At 42.5% G+C, this 21137-nt stretch overlaps 1 protein-coding gene and 1 non-coding gene across 2 annotated transcripts in view; one reads left to right on the forward strand and one right to left on the reverse strand.

Moving 5' to 3' along the window:
* Positions 1 to 7939: 7939 nt before the first annotated feature.
* On the reverse strand, positions 7940 to 8011 carry trnaa-cgc (transfer RNA alanine (anticodon CGC)). Its single transcript has one exon. It is a non-coding gene; the product is annotated as a tRNA-Ala (tRNA).
* A 9053-nt stretch (positions 8012 to 17064) lies between these two features.
* sema4f (sema domain, immunoglobulin domain (Ig), transmembrane domain (TM) and short cytoplasmic domain, (semaphorin) 4F) overlaps positions 17065 to 21137 on the forward strand; it is a 56917-nt gene continuing 52844 nt past the window's right edge. Inside the window, exon 1 of the mRNA XM_086284680.1 lies at positions 17065 to 17835. Within this exon, the coding sequence (XP_086140806.1) occupies positions 17745 to 17835 (91 nt within the window). The 5' untranslated portion in view covers positions 17065 to 17744. The remainder of the gene's footprint in view (positions 17836 to 21137) is intronic.

A 21137-nucleotide genomic window follows, 5' to 3' on the forward strand; every position in this document is an offset into this window, starting at 1 on the left:
GAAACCGTGACAACTTTAAAATCTTTTTTTTCCTTATTAATCTCTATGGTTTAGAAAGAAAGGATTTATAGCTGGTTTGTTTCTATGCATTTTTTTGTTAGTTCTGCAGAACATTTTCCATTTTAATTATATTCTGCTAATATTAGCTGCTGATAGGAAAGACACAGGGCAGAAGATTAGATTATAACTTTGCTGTGCTTTAAAAAAAAAATCATCTGCCAAGCAAATGGATCCAACTGCTGTGTGCTGAGAGCTGAATTACAAATTATAAATTTGTTCGAGGGGTTTTGGAGACTTATTTCATTCAGAAGAGAAAAATCTCAGCTGGGGAAAAAAGTACTGCTGTTGCAGGAGGTAAATAAATATCAGTTTCTTTCTCATTCCAGCATTTTCTGTATCCTTTTGTCATCCCTTACATTATATTCTCATATTACTCTAAGTCCTGTTCTCATTTTTTTCCATATCTCTACCATTTTTTTTTAACCCTTTCTCTTTCCGTCTCCCCTGACACCATTTCAGCCTCCCTCTCCCTCTCACGCATCTCTCTGCATCCCATTCTCTTTTCCATCTCAATTTTTTTCCTCTCCTGGAGCAACTGTATGTATACACCCGGTTGCCGTGGCAACCAGAGGAGGCCACATGAGCGGGTGGATGAACAAAAGACCCAGAGACCCTCATACACAGAGAGAGAGAGAGAGAGAGAGAAAGAGTGAGAGGGAAAGAAGGAAAATCAAATTTCATTTTTAGGCAAGGGGCTTGGTGAGTGTAGAAAATGAGGAGGAGGAGGAGGAGGAGGAGAGGGGAGCGATGGATAGCGTAGGTGAGGTGAGTTCGTAAATGAAAAAGAGAGACAGAAAGGGGGAAGGGAGATGTGGTTAACAAAGCAAGAAAAGAAAAATGTATTCAGTGACTGTAAAAGAAAAGCCTAAAAAATGCAACATTGCATTATGACCGGCAGCTGGCCACAGTTACAGAGCATTTCCATTCACTTTCAGTTTCTTCTCATTCCTAACGTATTTAATCGTCTTGAACGTCACCTGTGTGAATAAGTCAGCTTTCTTTTTTATTTCTTTTCATTTTTTCCATAACATCTCTGAGATTTCTGACAGTAAAGCCTGGTTGTTATTGTAAAGCTATACCTTTTCTATACTTTAACATGTCATTCAGTACAGTAGCAATGTATAGTACAGTAGGATGTAATGTAGATGATGCATGTCAGTAAGAGGAAATCACACTCACAGTGATTTCTGAGGAATTATATTTTTCTTCAATGAGCATGTTTAATGCTGCCAGTATCTCCAGCTGGGTGTCTGCTTGAGCAGTGAAACCCATTACCATTGCATTCAGGCAAAATGTAAGAGCTTGTCAGGTGAGAATATCGATTAATATAGTTTTATTGTTTACTTAGATACTTGTGAATCCCAGAAACACCTTTGTTTTTAGGCCTCCATGATATCCAATCACTCAGAGTTTAGATGAAGCGCCCCTGTTCCTCTGCTGGTGTTCAATCCAGACCAAAACACACCGGTGTTGCTTCTAAAAAGCTCAGAGGGAGCAGTAAATGTTGGCTGGTTATCAGTGTGCTCCACTCCAGCACTGGCGCCATGTTACTGGAGAAAAGGTAGCTGACGTATGGAGGCTGAGCACAAAACGACTGTAAGCAGGGATTAGTTGTCTCCAAGGGTGCATTCAACTGCCTGATAGAAATTGGAAAGTCTCAGTCCAAGAGATTTTCAGATCAATACATCGCCAGAGTCCAACAATTTATCATGAAGGCATTAATGGGACTAATCTTTTGCTGCAATATTGGTGAGGATATCAGCAGAAATGAGGTGTACTTGCTAGAAAATAATCCAGCAGGGATGTGCACAGCGTTAATCTGGCCAGTGGTGGTAATGCTTTGGGAGATACTGTTGCACTCTGGGCTCTGGCCAGAAGTGAACCTGGCTAAAGTTCCTTGGTTATGTTGGTGTGACTGTGGCCTTAAAGGTCACGGTCACAGTCTTTGAGTGGGCAAAACTGGAAATTTTTACTGTAGCGGCAACATTCAAGTAATTAATGTTTTGGGATTTGGTACGATGCCTAATGTTGTCTAGTTGAAATTAAAATGTACTGTATAATACGAGATATAATTACCCGTACAGTAAATCCATCCAGGCCAACTCAAGGTTTCTTCCAATTACTCCAGCGATAATGAAAACAACTAATTGTCTCTTGTAACTCCTTTAATCAGCGTCTCCGACTGCATGGCTTGGGTGGTAATTATGTTGCGGCCGTTGTAAACAAGTAGCGCGCATTCTTCGGTCTCACTTATTAAACGTAACCCAGTAATGATTAGAAGGGGGGTAAAAAAGCATTACACTCGGGAAAATGTCAAGTTGATTTCCACTTCAAGCCCTTGACAAATATGCAGATTTGTTTTCAATGCTGTGTGTGTTTGTGTTTTTTTTAAGGTTATCTTCTCTGTTTTCAATTTTTTGGACACAGGACGTTACCGCTCTTGATCAGCTATATGATGATTAACCTTTGAAGTTTATGATTAGAATTTGCACCGCAGGCAAATGTGTATCTATTTATCTAAGCAAATGTAAAGCGCGACCCTCTGCAGTACACGTGGAAAGAGCCTTCGGGGCAGTAGCGGGAGAACCATATTCAATTATCCTGCCTATTAAAACTTGCAGTGTGTGTGTTTGTGGTGCATGTCGTTAGCTGAAACAGGACACCCTTATGCAAATATAATTACACCAATTAATGCATATAGGGGCCTCCGGGGGGGGGTGTTAGTGTGGAACGACTGGCAGCAGTTGTATCTACATTTTTGTGTGTGCGCCAGTGGGCACAGTGGCAGCTACAGAGCTAGATCTCCAGTGTGTGTGTGTGTGTGCACATATGTGTGTGTAGATATATGTAGGTTAAATGTGCACATGTGTGGGTGTTGACATTCTGGGAACACCATTCTTCACACCCTTCTCCTCATCCCCCATCAGCACCACCACCACCTTATCGCCCCTTCCCCCAAAGCCGGCTTTCCCTTCTGTCTTCAGGGAGCTGACGGAGCTCAAAGGAGACGCACCAGAGTGGAGGAGAGCTGGAGGAAGGGTCGAGGACATAGAGGAAAACAGAGGAGAGTGAGCCGATGAAAGAGGAACTGAACGATAGAGCAAATCGGCTGCCACACTAAATAAATGAGGACTGAACAAAAAAAAGAGGAAGAATAAAAAGCGCAGCACTGTCTTGTAGCCATGACAAGCATCATTAATAGATGAGCTTATGTAAGAACACATCAAGAATAGTTTCTTTTTTTGCTCCTTGATGAGTTTACTCAAGGTAACAAAGTCAGAACCTGTGACCCTTTTGAGTTCAGTCATTACGACCGTGCAGCAGGTGCAGACTGTGCGCAGGGAGGCTTTTGTGAAAGAAAACACTTTTGGGCAGCATGTTGGTGCTGATGCCATGTTTATCTGAATGAAAAGAGAGTTTAGATTCTGTATAATCATTTTTTGTAAGATGCCACCTGGGTCTTCCTGTTGGGCAAAAGGTTTTCTTTACTGTCGGTACCTTGATGAACAAGCTACAGGATTTATATGGTGCCAAGACTTGTTTTGCGCTTGAGCAGGGGTAGAACAGAGTGGTTACTGTTAATGGGGGTGGTATCAAAAATATGTGGTACATATATGGTAGACTGTGAGCCAGTATTGCCTGTCCTGTTGTTGGTCCATCAGCCAGCTGCTGAGAAGAGCAAAGTTATAACATGCAAAGAGCTGAATTAGAACCGAGTGTTGAAAACAATGAAGTGAAGTGTCCACTTCAGCCAGTCTGTGCTTTCATGCTGGAATTTATGATTCTTTAATGTTTGTTTTCTGTGAACTCCGCCGCTGCTCACTTCCCTATTCCAACCCACATGTCAGTCACTCAGTGGGCAGACGATTACATCATTCACATCCAATGATGTACATAGGATTTTAGAAGACTGCAGTGGATTAGAAACCGTCTCTGTTTACTCTCCAAATGGAAACGCGTACACAGACAGACACATTTTTTGTGTTTTGGTTTGTCTGTCACATCATCATTTGTGATGTACATTTGTGTTCAGTTGGGATCTTTGCGCTTGACAACGTCTTTTGTTTTTTTTTGTTCTTCATTCGCTCACTTCTTAATTTTGCTTTCCCTCGTTGGTGAAGTTCTGTCTCGCTAACGCAATAACCCGTTGAGTCAGGACACAGATGCAAAAGGACACCTTGTGCGTACATGAGCCACTCCAGTGGCTATGACATAACACCACTAATTAATGCTCCTGGGATGAGAACGAAGTAATTTAGAGTGAAAGAGGAGCGCACGAGGCAGAAACCAGGCTGGAAATAAACAGGTGAACGTGAGCTTTAGCGTGGATCAGGAGCATCCAACACATGTTAGTTTGTGCTGCAGCTTGTTTTGATTCCAGCTAGGTCGACGTTTCGGAAGTGGAGATATATTCTAATTTCCATTAAGGAATCATCCATTCACTAAGCAGATGAAGAACAGGCTGTAGCGTTTTTACACACTACTTAAAAAACCTACTTTTAAATAAGGTCAGTATCAGAGCAGTAATGTTAAAATCTATGAAACAGTAGAGTGAGACAATTTGGTTTATTAAGCCGCAGCAACGACACCACTATAATAGGTTTATTGTAGTCTTCTAGCTTCTCTAACACTCGTCACTCTGCTGTCAAATAACAGCAAAAGGTGTGGGAAAACATCTGTTTATTTATGGATGATTTCTTCTTAATTAATTTCCAAAGAAACCAACTTTGGGATGAGATGTCTTTGTGATGGACGTGTTCAAAGGAGCGAGCCTAAGCTGATGTAATCCTTTCTGACATTTTTGCGTGATTATTCTGCATGTTTCTCCACAATTCGCCCCCCGAGCAGAAAGGTATTCAACTCCCTGTCGACTTAAATTTACCCCTGAGAACTACCTGTTTACAGAATCAGTTGGGGTGGGGGCGGGTTTTTCTGACATTGTCTAAAAAATGTTTTCGTTCTTGATCTCCTGGTACATAAACTGTGATCACAATGCAGTTGTAGCAATTATATTGAACATCAGCAGTTAGTGGAAGCTGTATTCAGCGTTACAACTGAAGTACACTTATAACATCATTCACTTGAGTAGGGATGGGTATCGTTTAGGTTTTATCCGATACCAGTACCAAACCGGTACTTTTGAAACGGTGCCGGTGCTTAAACGGTGCTCAAAACGGTGCTTAAAGAATGGAGAACACAAAATTGGTCCAAAAACCTCTCATGTTCAGCTGTTTTTTTGTAAAAAGATAACAATGTTAGCCTTTTCTGCAGCTATAGGGGATTTATGGCATCACTCTTGGCTGGAAGCAGTGCTTAAACAATGGAAAAAACACAAACTTTGTCCAAAAACCTCTCATGTTTAGCTGTTTTCCACTTTTTCTTTGGTCATTTTAGCCTTTTTGGCCAGGGTGAAGGGAGTATCTGCCATCAAACAAGAAGACAGCTGCATGTAGCTATGATGATGTTTGCTAGTTCACCTCACATGCATTAATGTCATAACGTGGTTAGCCTACTCAACGTAAATTACACACGAACAACATTAAGCTACTCATGCCGAGAAGAACGGCTGCTGCTGCCGTCATCATTCGTCATCATTTCTGCTACACTGGCAGGGCTAGGGGCCAGGACTCTCCTCTTCGGGTTTTTGGGGGATGTTGCTAACTCCGGGTCAGATAACAGGCAACCAGTGTTGGGGAACAATAAGTTCAGTTGGAGCAGTCTTTCAACGCCTCTCTCTGTCTCTCGCAAGCAAAGTTGACCCAGACAACAAAGTAAAGCTATTTTTCGGCTACGAGCCCGACACAGAACCCACCATATTAGCCAGAGGTCCCTTTACTACGGTTCGGAGTCGCGGACCTTCAGTAACAGTATTAAATCACAGCAATAGTACATTCACGTAGTTGTAAACAGCATGATAATATATTAAGTAATCCAAAGTATTCAGAATACGTTACTGTCATTGAGTAACGTAACGGAATACGTTACAGAATACATTTTGGGGCATGTATTCTGTATTCTGTAATGGAATACATTTTAAAAGTAACCTTCCCAACACTGCAGGGAACCGCAGTAGATGTGCACGGTGTGAGGTCTCGCAGCAACCTATCAAATACAGCGCATTTCTCGGCTTTTAACAAAATGCTATACGTCGCCAGGTGTTTCATCAGATTCGAGGAGTTACCTCCTTTGCACAGTATCACCTTAAAGTACTTGTTGCAGGCTGCTGAGTTTGCATCTTTTGCTGTGAAGTACAGCCGGACTTTGACTGCTTTGCTTTCGGCATTTTTAATCTGTAGCTTTGCTCTAAAAGAAAGCACGTACCTGGGCCCGCCTACTACGCTTGCAAAGGTAAAATGATTGGCTGGAATCCAAAGTGTATGACATCTCAGGAAAACAAAGCACTGAAATGTGCACTGCTTTTCGGTCTGGTTACTACCGTTTATGTCAGAACCGGTGCCATAATGGCACCAGATACCGGTACCCATCCCTACACTTCAGTGCACTTTATGGAGTCTTCACAATTCAATTAAGTGCAGCTCTTGGGGGGGGGGGGAACTGTTATTTATCAGTGTGACAGCAGGTAAGTGGAGCTAAATTTGTGGATACAGCCAGTTTTTAAAGGAGAAATCTAATATTAGACCATTAAAGCAGCGTGTCAACGTGTCCCAAGATGCCGTTTGTTAGAAAGGTCAAAATCCAGCCCGCTGTAATGCACTAAGATTAATTTTATCACAGCACCGATATTTTATTTTGGTTCCACTGCAATGATAGCTTCTCTGTGCTGAAGAGTAGCCAAGAGGACTCATTTTTAAAAGATACTTCATAACAATTCAGAGACAATGAATAGATTTTGGTCCACACGTACGCACACATCAGGCTGCTTTCCCTTTAGTGTACACGTACAGTAGGAGGAAAGACATTAGCCATGGATGAGACGCTGCACTCTGTATTTTACTCACCATGAGAGACGAGCACTTTTTTCATAAAATGGACTCACATTTCAATAATATATTTTCTAATCTCATGCAGTATTTAAAGAACGTTTGATTTATTTCCTGTGCTCCACTCCACCATGGCTATTTTAAGCGCTCAAACCAACTTTAAACCCTCTTCTCCTCTCCTGTCCTCCTCTGCTCCCCTCTCCTCTCCTGCTAATCAACGAGCAGATGTTTGGGAGGGACAGATGCCACTCTCTTTCTCCTCCCTCCTGTCCTCCTGTCACTCCTCCTCTCCCCCTTTTTAATCCCCTCTGAATTTCTTTCAGTCTTGGCTTGCAAAATCTTTAAAATGAAGGAGCTGTTGTCATGTGAGCAGACACCCAGCTGGATTCATCCCTCCCGCCTTCCCTGCACAAACCTGTTCATCTTTCCTGATGAAATTAATAAAACTTGCTCGTGCGCTGATTATTGAACCGTGTCCTTTGTTTAATAGACACGATGGCATCATGTTCGCACGCTAAGACGGCATTCTTCATCGAAGCGTTTTCAATTTCCATCAGCCAAGGATCAATTTACTCCTTCTCTTTGTTCCTGCTCCTTGTTCCACCCTCACTCTCTTTGCGCTCTTATTCTCATTTTGCAAATTTGGCATGGACAATAGAGATCAGCAGATAGAGACAGATAACATAATCAGAGAATATGATGAGAGGACTTTGCATGTGACCCATGTTTCACACTCATTTATCACAAATTTCAGATGAAAGGACAGGTAAGTCAATTAAATGCTCATATATTTCAAACAAAAGAGGTTTTATTTAGTTGAGGAGAGCCGCTGCTACTGCTGCTTTGTCATTCACCCCTTCATCAGGAATTATTGCCTATTCTGGTAAACACTTTGTGCCATTTGTTGTTATATAGGCTGACATAGATAAGATAAGAAATGGAGATGCTGGGGATTGAACCCAGGACCTCATACATGCGAAGCACGTGCTCTACCACTGAGCTACATCCCCCTCTGCATGCTATGGTATTGATGTCAGAGTGTGTGAGAGAGAGGCTGGTTTAAACTAAGCAAGCTTCACTAAAACACATTGTGTTTTAAGTCTTTCAGTATTTCAAACTGACATTTCTTGTATTTACAGTCTTCTTGATGGCTCATTACCATGCACACAGTGCACATTACAGCCACCAACAGTAAATCAGAAGAAAAGCCTTAAAACAAGCATGCAAATTCGTGTGGATCTGCAGAGTGCAGATAAGATGTTGACGCACTTGATCACAGCTCTGCCAGTGGTCAAAAATATCACTGGACACGTTTAAGTGTTTGACAGAAGATAGCATTCTGCTTTAAAGTGATATGTTTGGTTCTGTATTTGAGTGTGGAGTCACTGAAAAGGTAATATCTGCAACAATTTTGTAAGTCTTTCCATGTTTTAAAAGTTAAATGAGAAAAAAACGCAGTTAGAGTCAATTTTACGGCATCGTGATCAAATATACTATTTGAGTGCAGCGCATGTGCTTCATTTTCCAGCTCACATTTGAAGGCTGTTACAGTTAAATGAATTTGAATGTTACAGTAAATGGAGACTCACTCATCACTCATTCATTCAGCATGAAAAAGCCTATTTAAAGGGAGCGGCGTGTTTTTTCCTGCTAGTAATGACACTTCATTTAAAAATCAGTCATTTGGCCCCAAAAGAATCGCAGATATGAGCGATATGCGACATAAACCTTTAACATGATGTTCAACATATCACACTGAGGATTTATATAACTGCAGACACATAAAGCCAAAGAATTATTTCATCAGCGATCCATACTGCACTATAAACTGTGTAATCAGCCACTGAATCAGCTGAATGAAATAATCTGCTTCCACTACATAATCACCATCTCTCATCCTTTCAGTCCTGGCTACGGTGTAATTATTTGAATGTGATCTTACACAGTCTGACAGAAATGTAATTTTTCCTGTAAATGAGGTTGAAAAGCTTATAATGCAGTCATCTTACTTTTCAGCATACTTGCAGACGATGGATTTAAGTGAATTGAGCCAAAGAAGAGGTTCTTTTTATTTCCCAGGCAGTTTTTAAGCAGATCTAATTTGGCACAAGAAAGTTGTATAAACTGAAAGTCAGACTCTTTTATCTTTTAAGTTGCCATATTTAGAATAAGTGCATTAACATCGTCATTGGATTCCCCCGCTCAGCCCCTCTTCCCTATTACCTGCAGTATGTAAATTTGCACCAACGGTCAACATTTTTCTACCTCTAACCAAACTTCCTTATATTTCATCAGCTTTCCAAGTGATTGTTCCACCTTGATGTGAAATTTCAGGAACTAATTTCTTACGATGACTCCAACACCATGTGAATGCACTTAAGATTAAGGTGGAAACAGAAATTTTCCACCTATTCCCGAATGTAAACAAGCAGCCATGTGGCAGCTCTGTGTAGCTGTGCATAAGGAGGACGGTAATTAAGTCAAATGCTGCAGCCAGCTACTGCTCATTTTAGCTGCTTTAATGATTTTGTTACCTTACTTAACATTTTACACTGTACCTAGAGCTGAATGCATTAGGAATGTTGTACAGAGTGTGTAATGCGCTGAGTTCTGGGTACAGTATAAAAATAGGCTCAGTACTAAAGCTGGACTCTGTACAGTTTTATAGATCTGACTCCAGCACAGCCAGAGCTTTCCTCAAACAATGAATGCTTTGACACAGAAAGGACTTGAGCAATGCAACTCTGAAATGGGAATATTCCACATCTGCTATGGCCCACATTGCAGCGCAGTTATAAAGCCGACAGAGGCAACCAGAGCCAGTCAAAAGCTGCGGCAATGTTTACTGTAAAGGATTTAAAATCTCTGCGCTATCAGCCACCCACAGCAGTTTATCTTCCGGCACTGGGGACTCCACTTACAAGGGTGCTTCTGCAATAAAAAAAAATCTACTGTGAAATCTACCATAGTGACATAACTTGAATGTCATTCCTCTTTAAAATGCACATTTATTCATACTGTAAAATGTGTAGACATTATAACTGCAGCTAACAATGCCCGGATTCAAAATCTTGTATTTCACATTTATACGCTATGGATCACAGAGACTTCTTTCCCCCCCCCCCCTTTTTTTTACACTAGTCATGTATTAATGTCCCAGCGAGCCAAGGAGCTTCACTTTGTACCAAGCACTTGTTTCTTCAATTGGATCTCAGCGGGGTGGAGGGGTACAATGTCGTCTTCGCCCCGGGCTCTCTTCTAGTCTCTCCTCTCTCCACACAGTTGGAGTGGGTTAACAGGATTAAGGGGACGTGCATCGTGTTGGGTGGAGCGCTGAATATACTGGAAGTGCCTCCATCATGGTATGCAGTGGGACAATGCTCAGAGAAATCATCATGTAGCATATTTAGGTCAGATTCAAAAGAATGTATACATTAAACATACACAATACTCCCTGGGGACAATAAAGTCTTAAGACCGAGTGATAGCAGGCTAGGTAGGTAGCTAGGTAGGTAGCTAGGTAGCTAGCTAGCTAGATAGATAGATAGATAGATAGACTGAGGCGGTTCTGTCAGGGGCTATTCATCTTTAGATCAGCATAATGCTGTGTACATAAGGGAGTTGATGTTGGGGTAATCTACTTAATCCGACTGGGGGTTGAGTCATCTTCACAGGCTCAATAATTGATAGCACCATCTGCTGTTGAATCAATCTACCACAATATCATATGTATGGAATTAGGTTAGTGCAGTGCAGGGTAATTATACTTTATCTTTCCCATCAGGGAAATGATACTGTATAATTATATTTCAAAATGTTCTTTCATCATACTCTCAGTAAAATGAATGCGCAAAAACAGTTCTTTGGGTTGATTGATGTACCTGTTCCCGAGCAGATCACATGAACTCATAAAGTAGTATAACATGTTACAAATTTTTAATTTCATTTAATTTAATCATTGTTATTTTTTCCCCACAGAACTAAATTTAATGGAGAACGTTATATTTTACAAATAATTAATCTCTTTTTACATAACATTAAGCTAACCATTTATTCATTTTTTTAGCTACTAGTCAGGTATTGCTTGATTGGAAAATAAAAGCTCCAGTTCAGAGCAGAAAGCAATCCCATCCTGCGAATGTTTCAGGTGCTAACGCTTCAAATGCTAAGAAATGGAGGGTTTGAGTTAACTGAAATGATGTGTTTGGATGTTCTATGTTTGTGCAATTTTCTTTTCTGGTCAATTGATCAGGTTTTATCTATATTTATCTTTATATTAGACTGGCTAAGCTGTGACACCATGAGTGCAGTGGGTAGCTGTTTTAGCACTGTGAACAATTTTCCTGCCAGAGCTCTGTTCTGGAATGACCAGTGATCAGTTTCACAGTGAAGTAATCACTGATCTAAATACTGGTGTTTGATGAATATACATATATCAAAGTTATATTTTTAACTCCATTGCACGAATAAAAACCACAGATTGCTGTAATGCTCTGTCAGTGGTGGAGACAGTGCTAATCAGCATTTAGAATTCTATGCTGTGTTTAATGCACATATCAGTGTACACAGAGGGTTTAATGCTACCTTGCTTAAGTAATGACATATAATGCCTAAACTGTGTCATTAATCAGACAGTAATAACAGCCTCAGTAACGGGACATCGGAACAAGATCATCTCTAAGATGATCTCATATACTGAGCCAGCTGAATTTATTATAGAAAAAAAGTCTGCTTCAAATACAGGCCTGTTACACTCACTTTGGGGAAATAAAGACTCAGGTCACTATTTGAGGAAACATGTCCGGGGGTCACAGTTGACTCAGTGGCTAATGCAGTAGGCATACTGGGCCATCGCTGCCTGATTAGCAACCATTGCGTTCACTGATTAGACATCTTGGCATTAAATCTAAGACATCAGATGAACAGCTGCATGTTTCATTTACAGAGAGCTTATGGTTATTTCAAGGACGAGGTAAATGATTTTATTTCAGCTCAATGGTTATGCTACCTACATACTGGACACTCACTGAATAGCTGACATTATCCCTTTAATCCTAAGATTTAGGATGGTGTGTGTGTGTGTGTGTATGCGTACTCATTCATGTGTTTGCTGTTGCTAGATTGCGCTTCTGTATTGTCTATAAATAATGAAGAAGTTAGCATTGTTTGAACATCTTCGACCCACAACACAGCGAAGGTTAGCGCACAGTTCTCCCAGCACACACACACACACACACACACACACACACACACACACACACACACACACACACACACACACACACACACACACACACAAAACCCCCAAACCTGCTAACATGTGCTAATGCTTCACTGATTAAGACGCTTTTATTAATGCTGAAAACAAGCACATCCACCATGTTTGTGATGGTGCAAGGCAGCTTTGATTTCTCTGCCAAGCATTGTGTTGCAACACCTCAGCTGCAGCCACAGGAGAACCATCTCGACATGTGTTTATGTTTCTCGGAAGCATCATGCATGTTGTGTTTATGACACCCTGGAAAGAAATAAAGGAACGGGGTGAAAGATTGACGCTATAATACGTGAACGCTGAGAGCATTTCACGCAGAAATTTAAGGACACCAGACAGCTGAGAGTTACACCTAATTACATTATATCCAATGTGACATGCATGTGGCATACCTGATTAATAACAGTTGAAAGCAAGATGAGGTGCGTAATCACTGCATTCTGAGATAAGTCTTCTCTGTATGGAAGCAAATCTCTTCTCGCTCTTCCTGTTGACAAAAATGCATGCAAAACCAATTCCATTGGAAATCTGCTTTGGAAAATGTGTTTTCTGACTCGCAACTGCATATTTTTGATGAGCTCTTATCACTTAATCACTGCAACCAGTTAAGTCGTGTTTGATTTCCTTGTATTATCTCAATCTGACTCTTTGCTCAAAGATTGTGAGACGCTGACATTGCTCAAAGTTCGTCAGGTTCGTGCAACCCCTCTGGCTGCTGTGTGCATGACAGAGAAGTTAAGTTTGAGGAGGAAAGTTGGATAAAGGATGGTGAAATCTTTCACCTTGGATTAAGTACAAGGTTTTTCAAGTAGCCACAACAGTTGATGTCGTATCATAGCAAGATTCTGTAAGGCTACGGGTGGACGCACTGGCAATAAAACCTCAGTGAAGATCTGACTACTGTGTTACATCCTCTCAACAGGAAGCATCCGATTGTTTTATGTCTGACCTTTATTTGGAGAGTGATAGTGGTTGATAGCTTGTCACTTTTCTGAGAAATTGTTGCTTAATGCAGAGTTTTAATGAGTTCCAGCTGAATACTACACAATTGTGAGATTCTTCAAGCAAGTGCACTCAGTACTTTACTTTCCTGTGCTTGTAACATAGCTGCAATCTCATCTTCAGATGATTTAGACTCAGAGTGAACAAATCTGCTCTCACATGTGCGCAGCAGCCCTGAACTGTTCTCGCTATTATCCGGTTGAGCACGAAAGAACCAAATGGAGTGTTTCCAGAAGTAGGACCAAAAGCGTGAGAGAGGATAACTTCAGACAATACCCAGGCTTAATTATTCCAACCTTGTCCACAGGTCAGGTGCTAAACTCGCTTCAAGGAAGCACTTCAAGCAAGAGGTAATTTTTGACTACCTTCCAACATTTGGATGGCAGGATCTTTTGCAGAGGACAATTCTGTGCAAAGAAACAAAGTCGGCTTCAGACATTGCTTCTAATACTCAAATGATTTCCAGTTGCAAAAGAGCAGCTGGAAACCTTCCCCTTATTATTTGTAGGTTAAGATTTCACACTTGGCTTCTACGTAACCTGGACAAAAATCCACCCGGTCATGGAGCAGTGTGGTGGAATGAAGCTAATCGAATGCTTTAACTGGACCATTGAACCAAATCTCCAGGCTTACCTGGGCTCAGAACTGCGGTTCAGCCCCACTGCCTAAAATCTTTTCCATCTCCGCCCTCGATAAAAACAGCAGATTCCATTGTTGGGGGATTAGTAGAAAAGGTTTTAAGCTGTTTGTTCCATTTCCTCCTCAGCAGAGGTGAGGCATGGGGGGGTAAATCGGTTGGCAACCAGCCAGCTGCGACACAAACACCAAGTAGTGGATATCACAGAGGGTAAGGATTGACCCCTCGCTCTTCTTGTAATCTTGTTTAGCCAGACATTCTGGGTGAAATACACGCATTCAGCACATTTCTGCAATGATTTTCAATGGTTCAGTTAGACTGATAGCGTGAATGATATATTTATATGGAAGAGACGTGTGTCGGGGCGAATGTGTGCAGATGCAGCGCAAGAAGCGGAAAACGTAATGGGGAGCAGGGATGCTGGGGTGAGGGAGGTATGAGGGGAAAGAAAAAGAGATGGAAAACCAGGATTCACTAAATCTTAATTAGGAAAATGAAAGCTGTTAACTAAACGACTGTTTCTGTGCATGTGGGCCCACTGTTCCTCGGGGCAGAAGCCCCTCGCCTTACTGTGACCCCTCCCTCCCCCTCACACACACACACACACACACACACACACACACACACACACACACATGCTGTTAGTGAATTTTAACTGGAACAGAATTAATATCCTTGAGTGCATGCATTACTTACACAGCAATTAGATTGGCCACAGTTTTGCTAGATTTAGTGCATGGATTTCAGACAAAGATATTTTTTTCTTTGTCGTTTTAACCAAGTCACTGCTTCTCTGTCTGCCATGATGTAAAGGGACGAGGACAAGGTCAACATCATGTGTGTGTACGCCCAGCCTAAAGCTGACCAAGAATCAGCTCCCTGATTCCCAGCCATATAATTACATTTGCTGGAGGAGATGGCTTGTGTCTCTCTCTCTATCTTTCCTCTGTCTGATTTTCTTTTCTGTCATCCTCTTCCCCATAACAGTCCCTCCAGCTTCCACTATTAGTCACACACACACACACACACACACTCCTGCAGACCAGTGACAACCTTTGGCCTGCATAAGCTAGTGTCTAGTTTTGGCTGGCACACATGCAGGAGAAGCGTGCACACTGGGAATGCACATTAACAGACAAGTGACAATGCATAAACAGTCATGCACAGCGACACACACATTAGCCAAAGGAGTGCAGGGTCACGGATTGCAGTGTCCTTACATCAGGACCTGACTATTAATGCGTGGCGACAGATAAGCAGCCATGGCAATCCCTTTAAGGGTCATACTCCTCTCTGGTTGGTGCCTGTGCTTAATTTATGCCAATCTGTACGCCCGGTTTATGCAAATGTTGTGGTTCTGTTTGAACCAGTGCGTGCTGAGTGATATGAAGGACTCAATCAAGCTCACAGTGTCTGTGCAATCTTGCTCTGTCTTTATGTCTCACCCCATTCTGTTAGCTGATTCTCAGTAAAACGTTATTTTTTCTTAAATCTCTGCTCTATTTCGTTCAGTCCAATCCATATACAAGGCTCTGGGTAATCAGTACTGTATTTTGTTTTTGCATTTGCCTCACCTGTCCAGAAGGGGGCAGCAGCTAATCTCTGGGACATTTGAGTAAGGACAAAGGCAACAATCTCACCACCAGCTGGACTGAATTCAGTCTAAACAGTGACTGACACTAGACGTGGATCTGAACCCCCAAAATGACATTGATAAATATGCCGACCACCCCAAAAGTCAAGGGTGGGCCTTTGTAAAAAAAATAATGCCTTCACCTCCAATGGTCACTGCAACAGTCTCCGATGAAGACATCCATTGTGATGCTGTCCAATGTTTAGTCATTCGAAATTCATTGGCCGCTTAAAGATGGGACACGCACAGTGTGGGCTTAATCAAGCTCGATTAGAGACGGCGCCGCTCACTCCTTAGTTCCATTTGACTTTTTTGAACATCAGCTGCCTCACCTCTGACCCCAGTCCTCCCCCTCCTTCCCCCTCTTCGTCTATCAAATCCTTTAATCCGGGTTCCTGCATGACCCCCTCCCTTTATCCTAAAACCGGGGTACATGTCTGCACTCTGGCCCCGTGAAATCGGTCAGCCAGCATCCCTTGCTAGCCGTGCTGGGAGAAGAAACCCCGAAGAGGAAGCGGGAAAGCGAGCGCACATGGCTGCTGCACACAAAGGAAAAAATGAATGTATATTGAAATGTCAGCACTGAGTGAGCTGACGGGCTGCAGATTAACTATCAGTTAACTATCACGCCTGGCGTAAAAACAACCTATTATTAGGGTGTTTAAAAAGCTTGCAGACCATTAACCTCACATCTGCTATTTAATCATCTTTACTCCAAGCCCCGCCCCTCCCAACATGATGTCAGGATGACTGACAGGCGGATTAAGGAGTCCAGAGCTAAAAAAAAAAAAAAAAAAAAAGCAGAAGACGGAGGAAACCGGTGGAATGCTAAGTGTTTAAAATGTTAAAATATTGTATTAAATAATATAAATATAAAACTTATGCATTCGTAACATTAGCCTGTACTGTTCAAAAACCACTAAAAATGGTTTCCAAGACCACAGCCCACGCTTTTATTACGCATAGTTGGGTAATTCCAGGTAATTCAGTGTAGTGAAATCTTAGGTGACACATTAGTTTACACAAACTACCGCAGTAGTATTGTTTGCTCAGCCTAAGTGTTCCTCCAGCCTCGTAAAAGGCTTGAATAACCCGGCCACTAACCCAGGCTCTACAGCCTGTTTTCAGATGATACAGGTTGATCTCATTTCACTTTTGTGTTGCAGGAATCCTCCTGGGATTCTGTGACTATTGTAATGACACGTTTCAAGGTCTTAAAAAACACATCTCACCGAGTGACAAAGCAGCATTTCTATAATAGGATAATAATGTGGCGAAAACACCGTAATTACTCCCTGACCCAACGATGGGTCCATTCCCACGCGCGAAATGACTCCTTATAAAACACACAAAACATGTTCGGTCAGTAGATAAAGTTGACACGCTCGAGCTGTGACTCTTCTGCGAAAAGCAGGGCTACGTACGCGCACCTGTGTGCTGTGACATCACCACCTTTACCTGTAAGGCACTCGCTCTGAGCCTGCTCGGAGGGCGGGGCCGTGCGCGCTCAGCGCTTCAGAGCAGTGCATCCTCAGCCCGTCACAATTCTCCGTATCCCGGTGATCCTCTTTCCTGCGCTCGAGCTCCACCAGTACGGCGCGCTTTTCATTTATTTTAAATATACAGATCGAATATGTTTTTCTCCTCCTCTGATGAATTTACTGAGATAATGTTAAACAGAAAACGGGCGGATTTTTGTTTGTAGCCGCGGGACAGGATCGGCGACACCAGGGCACACGGAGCGGAGAGGAGAGCGATTCTACGGCTTATTATAACCATTGGACGTTATTCGACGGTACTTTGGATTACTTTGGTGCGCACTTTGTGACTGGGGTACACCACAGATAGTACTACAACAGTTTATCCGCTGTTTCCCTTCATGTCGCTTTCATTTAGTGCGTAATAAAAAGCCCTCTTTATTTTCGGTGAGCGGGCGAACACTTTGCGCTTTGTGGACGACGGGAAACCAGAAACCTGTAGCAGAATAAAAGAACAGGACGCCTTTATTTCATTTCCAAACAATCACCTGAACTTATTTTTTATCTCTAGTTTTTCCCCCCCACTGAACTGGACTCAGACAAATCCAGGATCAAGATCAAGATGCACCGCAGCTGAACCCACGAGTCCGGGAGTCCTGGTGGTGAAATCGGACTGGACAGACCTCCAACCTCCTTGGTGCTGGACAGGAACTGAATCAAGATGACTCTCAGCGGTGCGATATTAAGCCTTCTCGCGTTGCTCGTCTTTCTCTCCGCCGGATCATCGGCTGCGACTCTGAGCGCTCGTAGAGGTGAGTTCAACTGCAAGGTGGAGGAAAGCAAAAAAGTCTGGGCACCAAGGTTGGAGCTCACTACTGACAGTCAAAGCTAAAGCGGGCATCAAGGCACGGCTTTTTTCACACTATAAATGTGTCAGTGTGCGAGTAAAAACGGTGCACAGCATCTTTACTGACGATCATGATAACAGATATCAAAACAAGCACACCTGAGGCTCTGGCAGCACATGCAACTTTAGAGGAGTTTGCGTGCCCGTATAGAGCTGAAACAGTGCTCCACAAACGATTAGCGATTTGGCATTTTAAAAGCAAATCAGCCTTTACCACAAGTTCAGGTGTCTTTTGTGTTAACTTCTTCTCTGCGCTGTTGTTGTTTTTTTCTTTTGTTTTACGCACACAGAGCGATGCCAAAGCTCTGCCTTCTGCCTTTATTGTTGCTTGATAAATGGTGATACTGGGGAAGCAGGCAGGTGCCAGACTTGTTCTGCTCGCAGCCAACAACAAGTGCACGGACTGGGCAGAAACGCCAGGCTGTGTGCTGGTTGATCCAGACACGTATCGGCTTTGAAATTTAAAGGGACAGTTCAGTCAAATGAGCTTTCTGCTGGAGGGATTGCTGCTTGTAGGGAATTTGTCTTTTTCGTTCGCCCTCCTCTGGAGAAGCCAGAGGTCAGAATCAGCGGCTCTGTGAGCTGGTAGTGATTCAGCATCTTCGCTGGGGGGCCGCTTCAGCAGAGAGGATGAAGACGGGCAAACTCAGTTGGATGATCTGGGATATTACCCTGCTGCACAAGTGTAGTTTAAAAAAATGACTGTAAAGTAGTGGCATTTTTTTCCTTTCTTTTCAACTCTGTATAGTTGGAAATATTTGAATTGCGAGAGCAATAATGCGAGGATAAAAGAGCCAGACAGATTTTGTATAGCTATAAGTCAGAGTGAACACAAGACAAGCCCGGGCTCTCTAACAAGCTCCCTCTTTGTGCTGTGACCGTCAGGGTCAGGAGCACAGACTTGCCAGCCTTTCTGTTCTCTAAAAAGCAACTGACAGTTTAAATGAAAAAAAAAAATTAAAAAAAATGAGAGGAGACATCCATCACAACAAAATAAGAAGTCACAAAGAGCCATACTGTGTCCCTCCGGAGGCCGGATTGGTGCATGTGTGTGTGTGCTTATATCTTTTATATCTTTGTCCCTGTTGAATGTTTTCTCTTTGTTTACAGGTAATAAGTGCCTTTGCTATCTTCCTCCACTCCCCTTTTCAATATTTTATGCTTGCTTAAGCTCCTTTCGTACTCTATGTAGCACATGATGGTGTTTACGCGCAGATGCAGTGAGGAGGAAAAGATTTAGAGGTTGCGTCACTCTGCCCATTGACCATTAGCTGCCTGCACTTCAGTCACCTGACTGTGTTAATGGGCTTTAGCCCTGTGCTGCACTGTGCTGCAGCGCTTATTGTGCTTTAACCCTTTGTTTTTCCAGGTGTGATCAGCCCGCATCTAAATCCGTCCTCTTGACACGTCTTTGCTGTCGATCCGGGTTCCTTTGGCGGAATGAATGGAGTGCCTGTAACTTAGCTCCCTGGCTCTGTATTATTATGCAACTGTGGCCTGTGGCCTCACAACAAATCCAGTTGCATAGCTCTGATAGAGAGTGGGGAAGAGTGGGAAACAAGCCGATATGTTGCCCCACAGAGCAATGCGTCTGGTTTTCACAATAAAGCAGTTGTAGTTTAAGAAGTGCATCAATAACTCCAGTGTCTCTTCTGTTTTTTGGGCAGATCAGAAGCTTTGGAGACGAGATGCCAAGTGCAAACACGCAGGGCTTATGTCTTCATTAAAAACAACAACATTGTTTTCGTTCAGAGAGCTGAAGTAGTTCCTGCCCTCTGGGTGTGTGTCTCTGTGCATGCTTCACTGTTTGGATGTGTGTTATGATGACAATGGGGGACTCTTATGTAAGACAGTGCTGTTGTTAAGGAGCAACTTTTCAGGTGATGTGTGTTTGTCTTGAGCTAGATTTGCACGTACAGTAACATTTTAGCATGGCATCCTCATGTCAGATGCTATTCTGCTAATAGACTGCAGATACTGACTATCATTCGAAGCCAGCAGAGAATGAATCTCAGTGATTTTGGAGTCGTGACTTTTCATATGGCGCCATCAGAAGGTCAGACGTTCCAGTATTTCAAGACTGCACTTTATGCGAACAGACAGGCAGACAGTCATGCCTCACATTATCCAACTGTCTTGTGAAAAATGTTCTTTTCTGCCTTCCTCGTTGCAGTTATGATAAATCTGTTTTTATGGCGCTTGTTGGATGTGTTTATCAGCTGGTGCTGTGGTTAATTAGACTGATGTGGGACTGTAGCAGTTCTCTGGGTAACTGTTGAGGGAAAAGTCATAAAACTGCTCGGCTGAAATTACACGCTAAATAATGAAGTCACTGGGAGAATGTCGGATTTTAATTGAAAGAAATCACAAACAAGGCCGTGTAGGTGGTCATCATTTTCACTTTCACGAACAGATTTCGATTTTTTTTCTCTACACCCACCTTTCCATTGTGTTTATGTGCATATCCGTTGTGTGCGCTCCCCCTCTGCCAGCTCCAGTTGCACTGGTCTAGCGGCACTTTTAATGCTCCTCACATGAATCTCATTAGGGTGTCGGCACACATGGGAAGGTCTCTCTCCCAGTGGTTTGGTGACTGTGTGGATCAGGGTCCGTTTACAGAGTGGGCTAGAAGAGTTTGGTCTAATTTGATGAGCTCGGTTAGTCGGATACTATGCAGGTATATAAGCGTTATGTTGCTAACAAGGCCACCCGGCGTCCACCTACTGTACCACCTGCTTGCCTCCCAAAAACTATACTTTTTCTTTGTTTATTGTAAACAGCAGCTTAACACAATCTCTTTTCAAACACTTTTCACTTCACTTGCCTTTAGTGAGCAAAGATTTACTACTCGATTGTAGTTTTTTTGTTGTTGTTCCTTGGCTGGCGCTGACTTGTATGTGGTAAACATGGTTGGTACCATCATTTAATATTAAGTGTGTTTTTGGTTGGGAGATGGATGAGTGTGTGGTCATTGAAAACTGGTGTGGTCTGTGGACCTGTTGGCAGAAGGTCAGCTTTTCGATGGATCTTGTTGATTAAAGGCTCTCCTTTCATTGTCTTTGCTCCAGTTGAACTAAACCGTGAAAGAGTTTGGATTTGAGAAAGGGGAAAAATGCAGTGCTGTGAAGGAAAGCAAAGGAAAGCAGTGCACTTTGTACCAAAATTCAAAAGGTATAATATTTATATCCTGAATAACTTGTTTTGATT

This window comes from Aulonocara sp. 'chitande type north' Nkhata Bay, linkage group LG3, assembly GCF_057382095.1.
Source record: "Aulonocara sp. 'chitande type north' Nkhata Bay isolate Kocher_YH1m ecotype deep benthic linkage group LG3, A_spYH_male_GT1.1, whole genome shotgun sequence".
In the NCBI taxonomy this organism is placed as follows: Eukaryota; Metazoa; Chordata; class Actinopteri; order Cichliformes; family Cichlidae; genus Aulonocara; species Aulonocara sp. 'chitande type north' Nkhata Bay.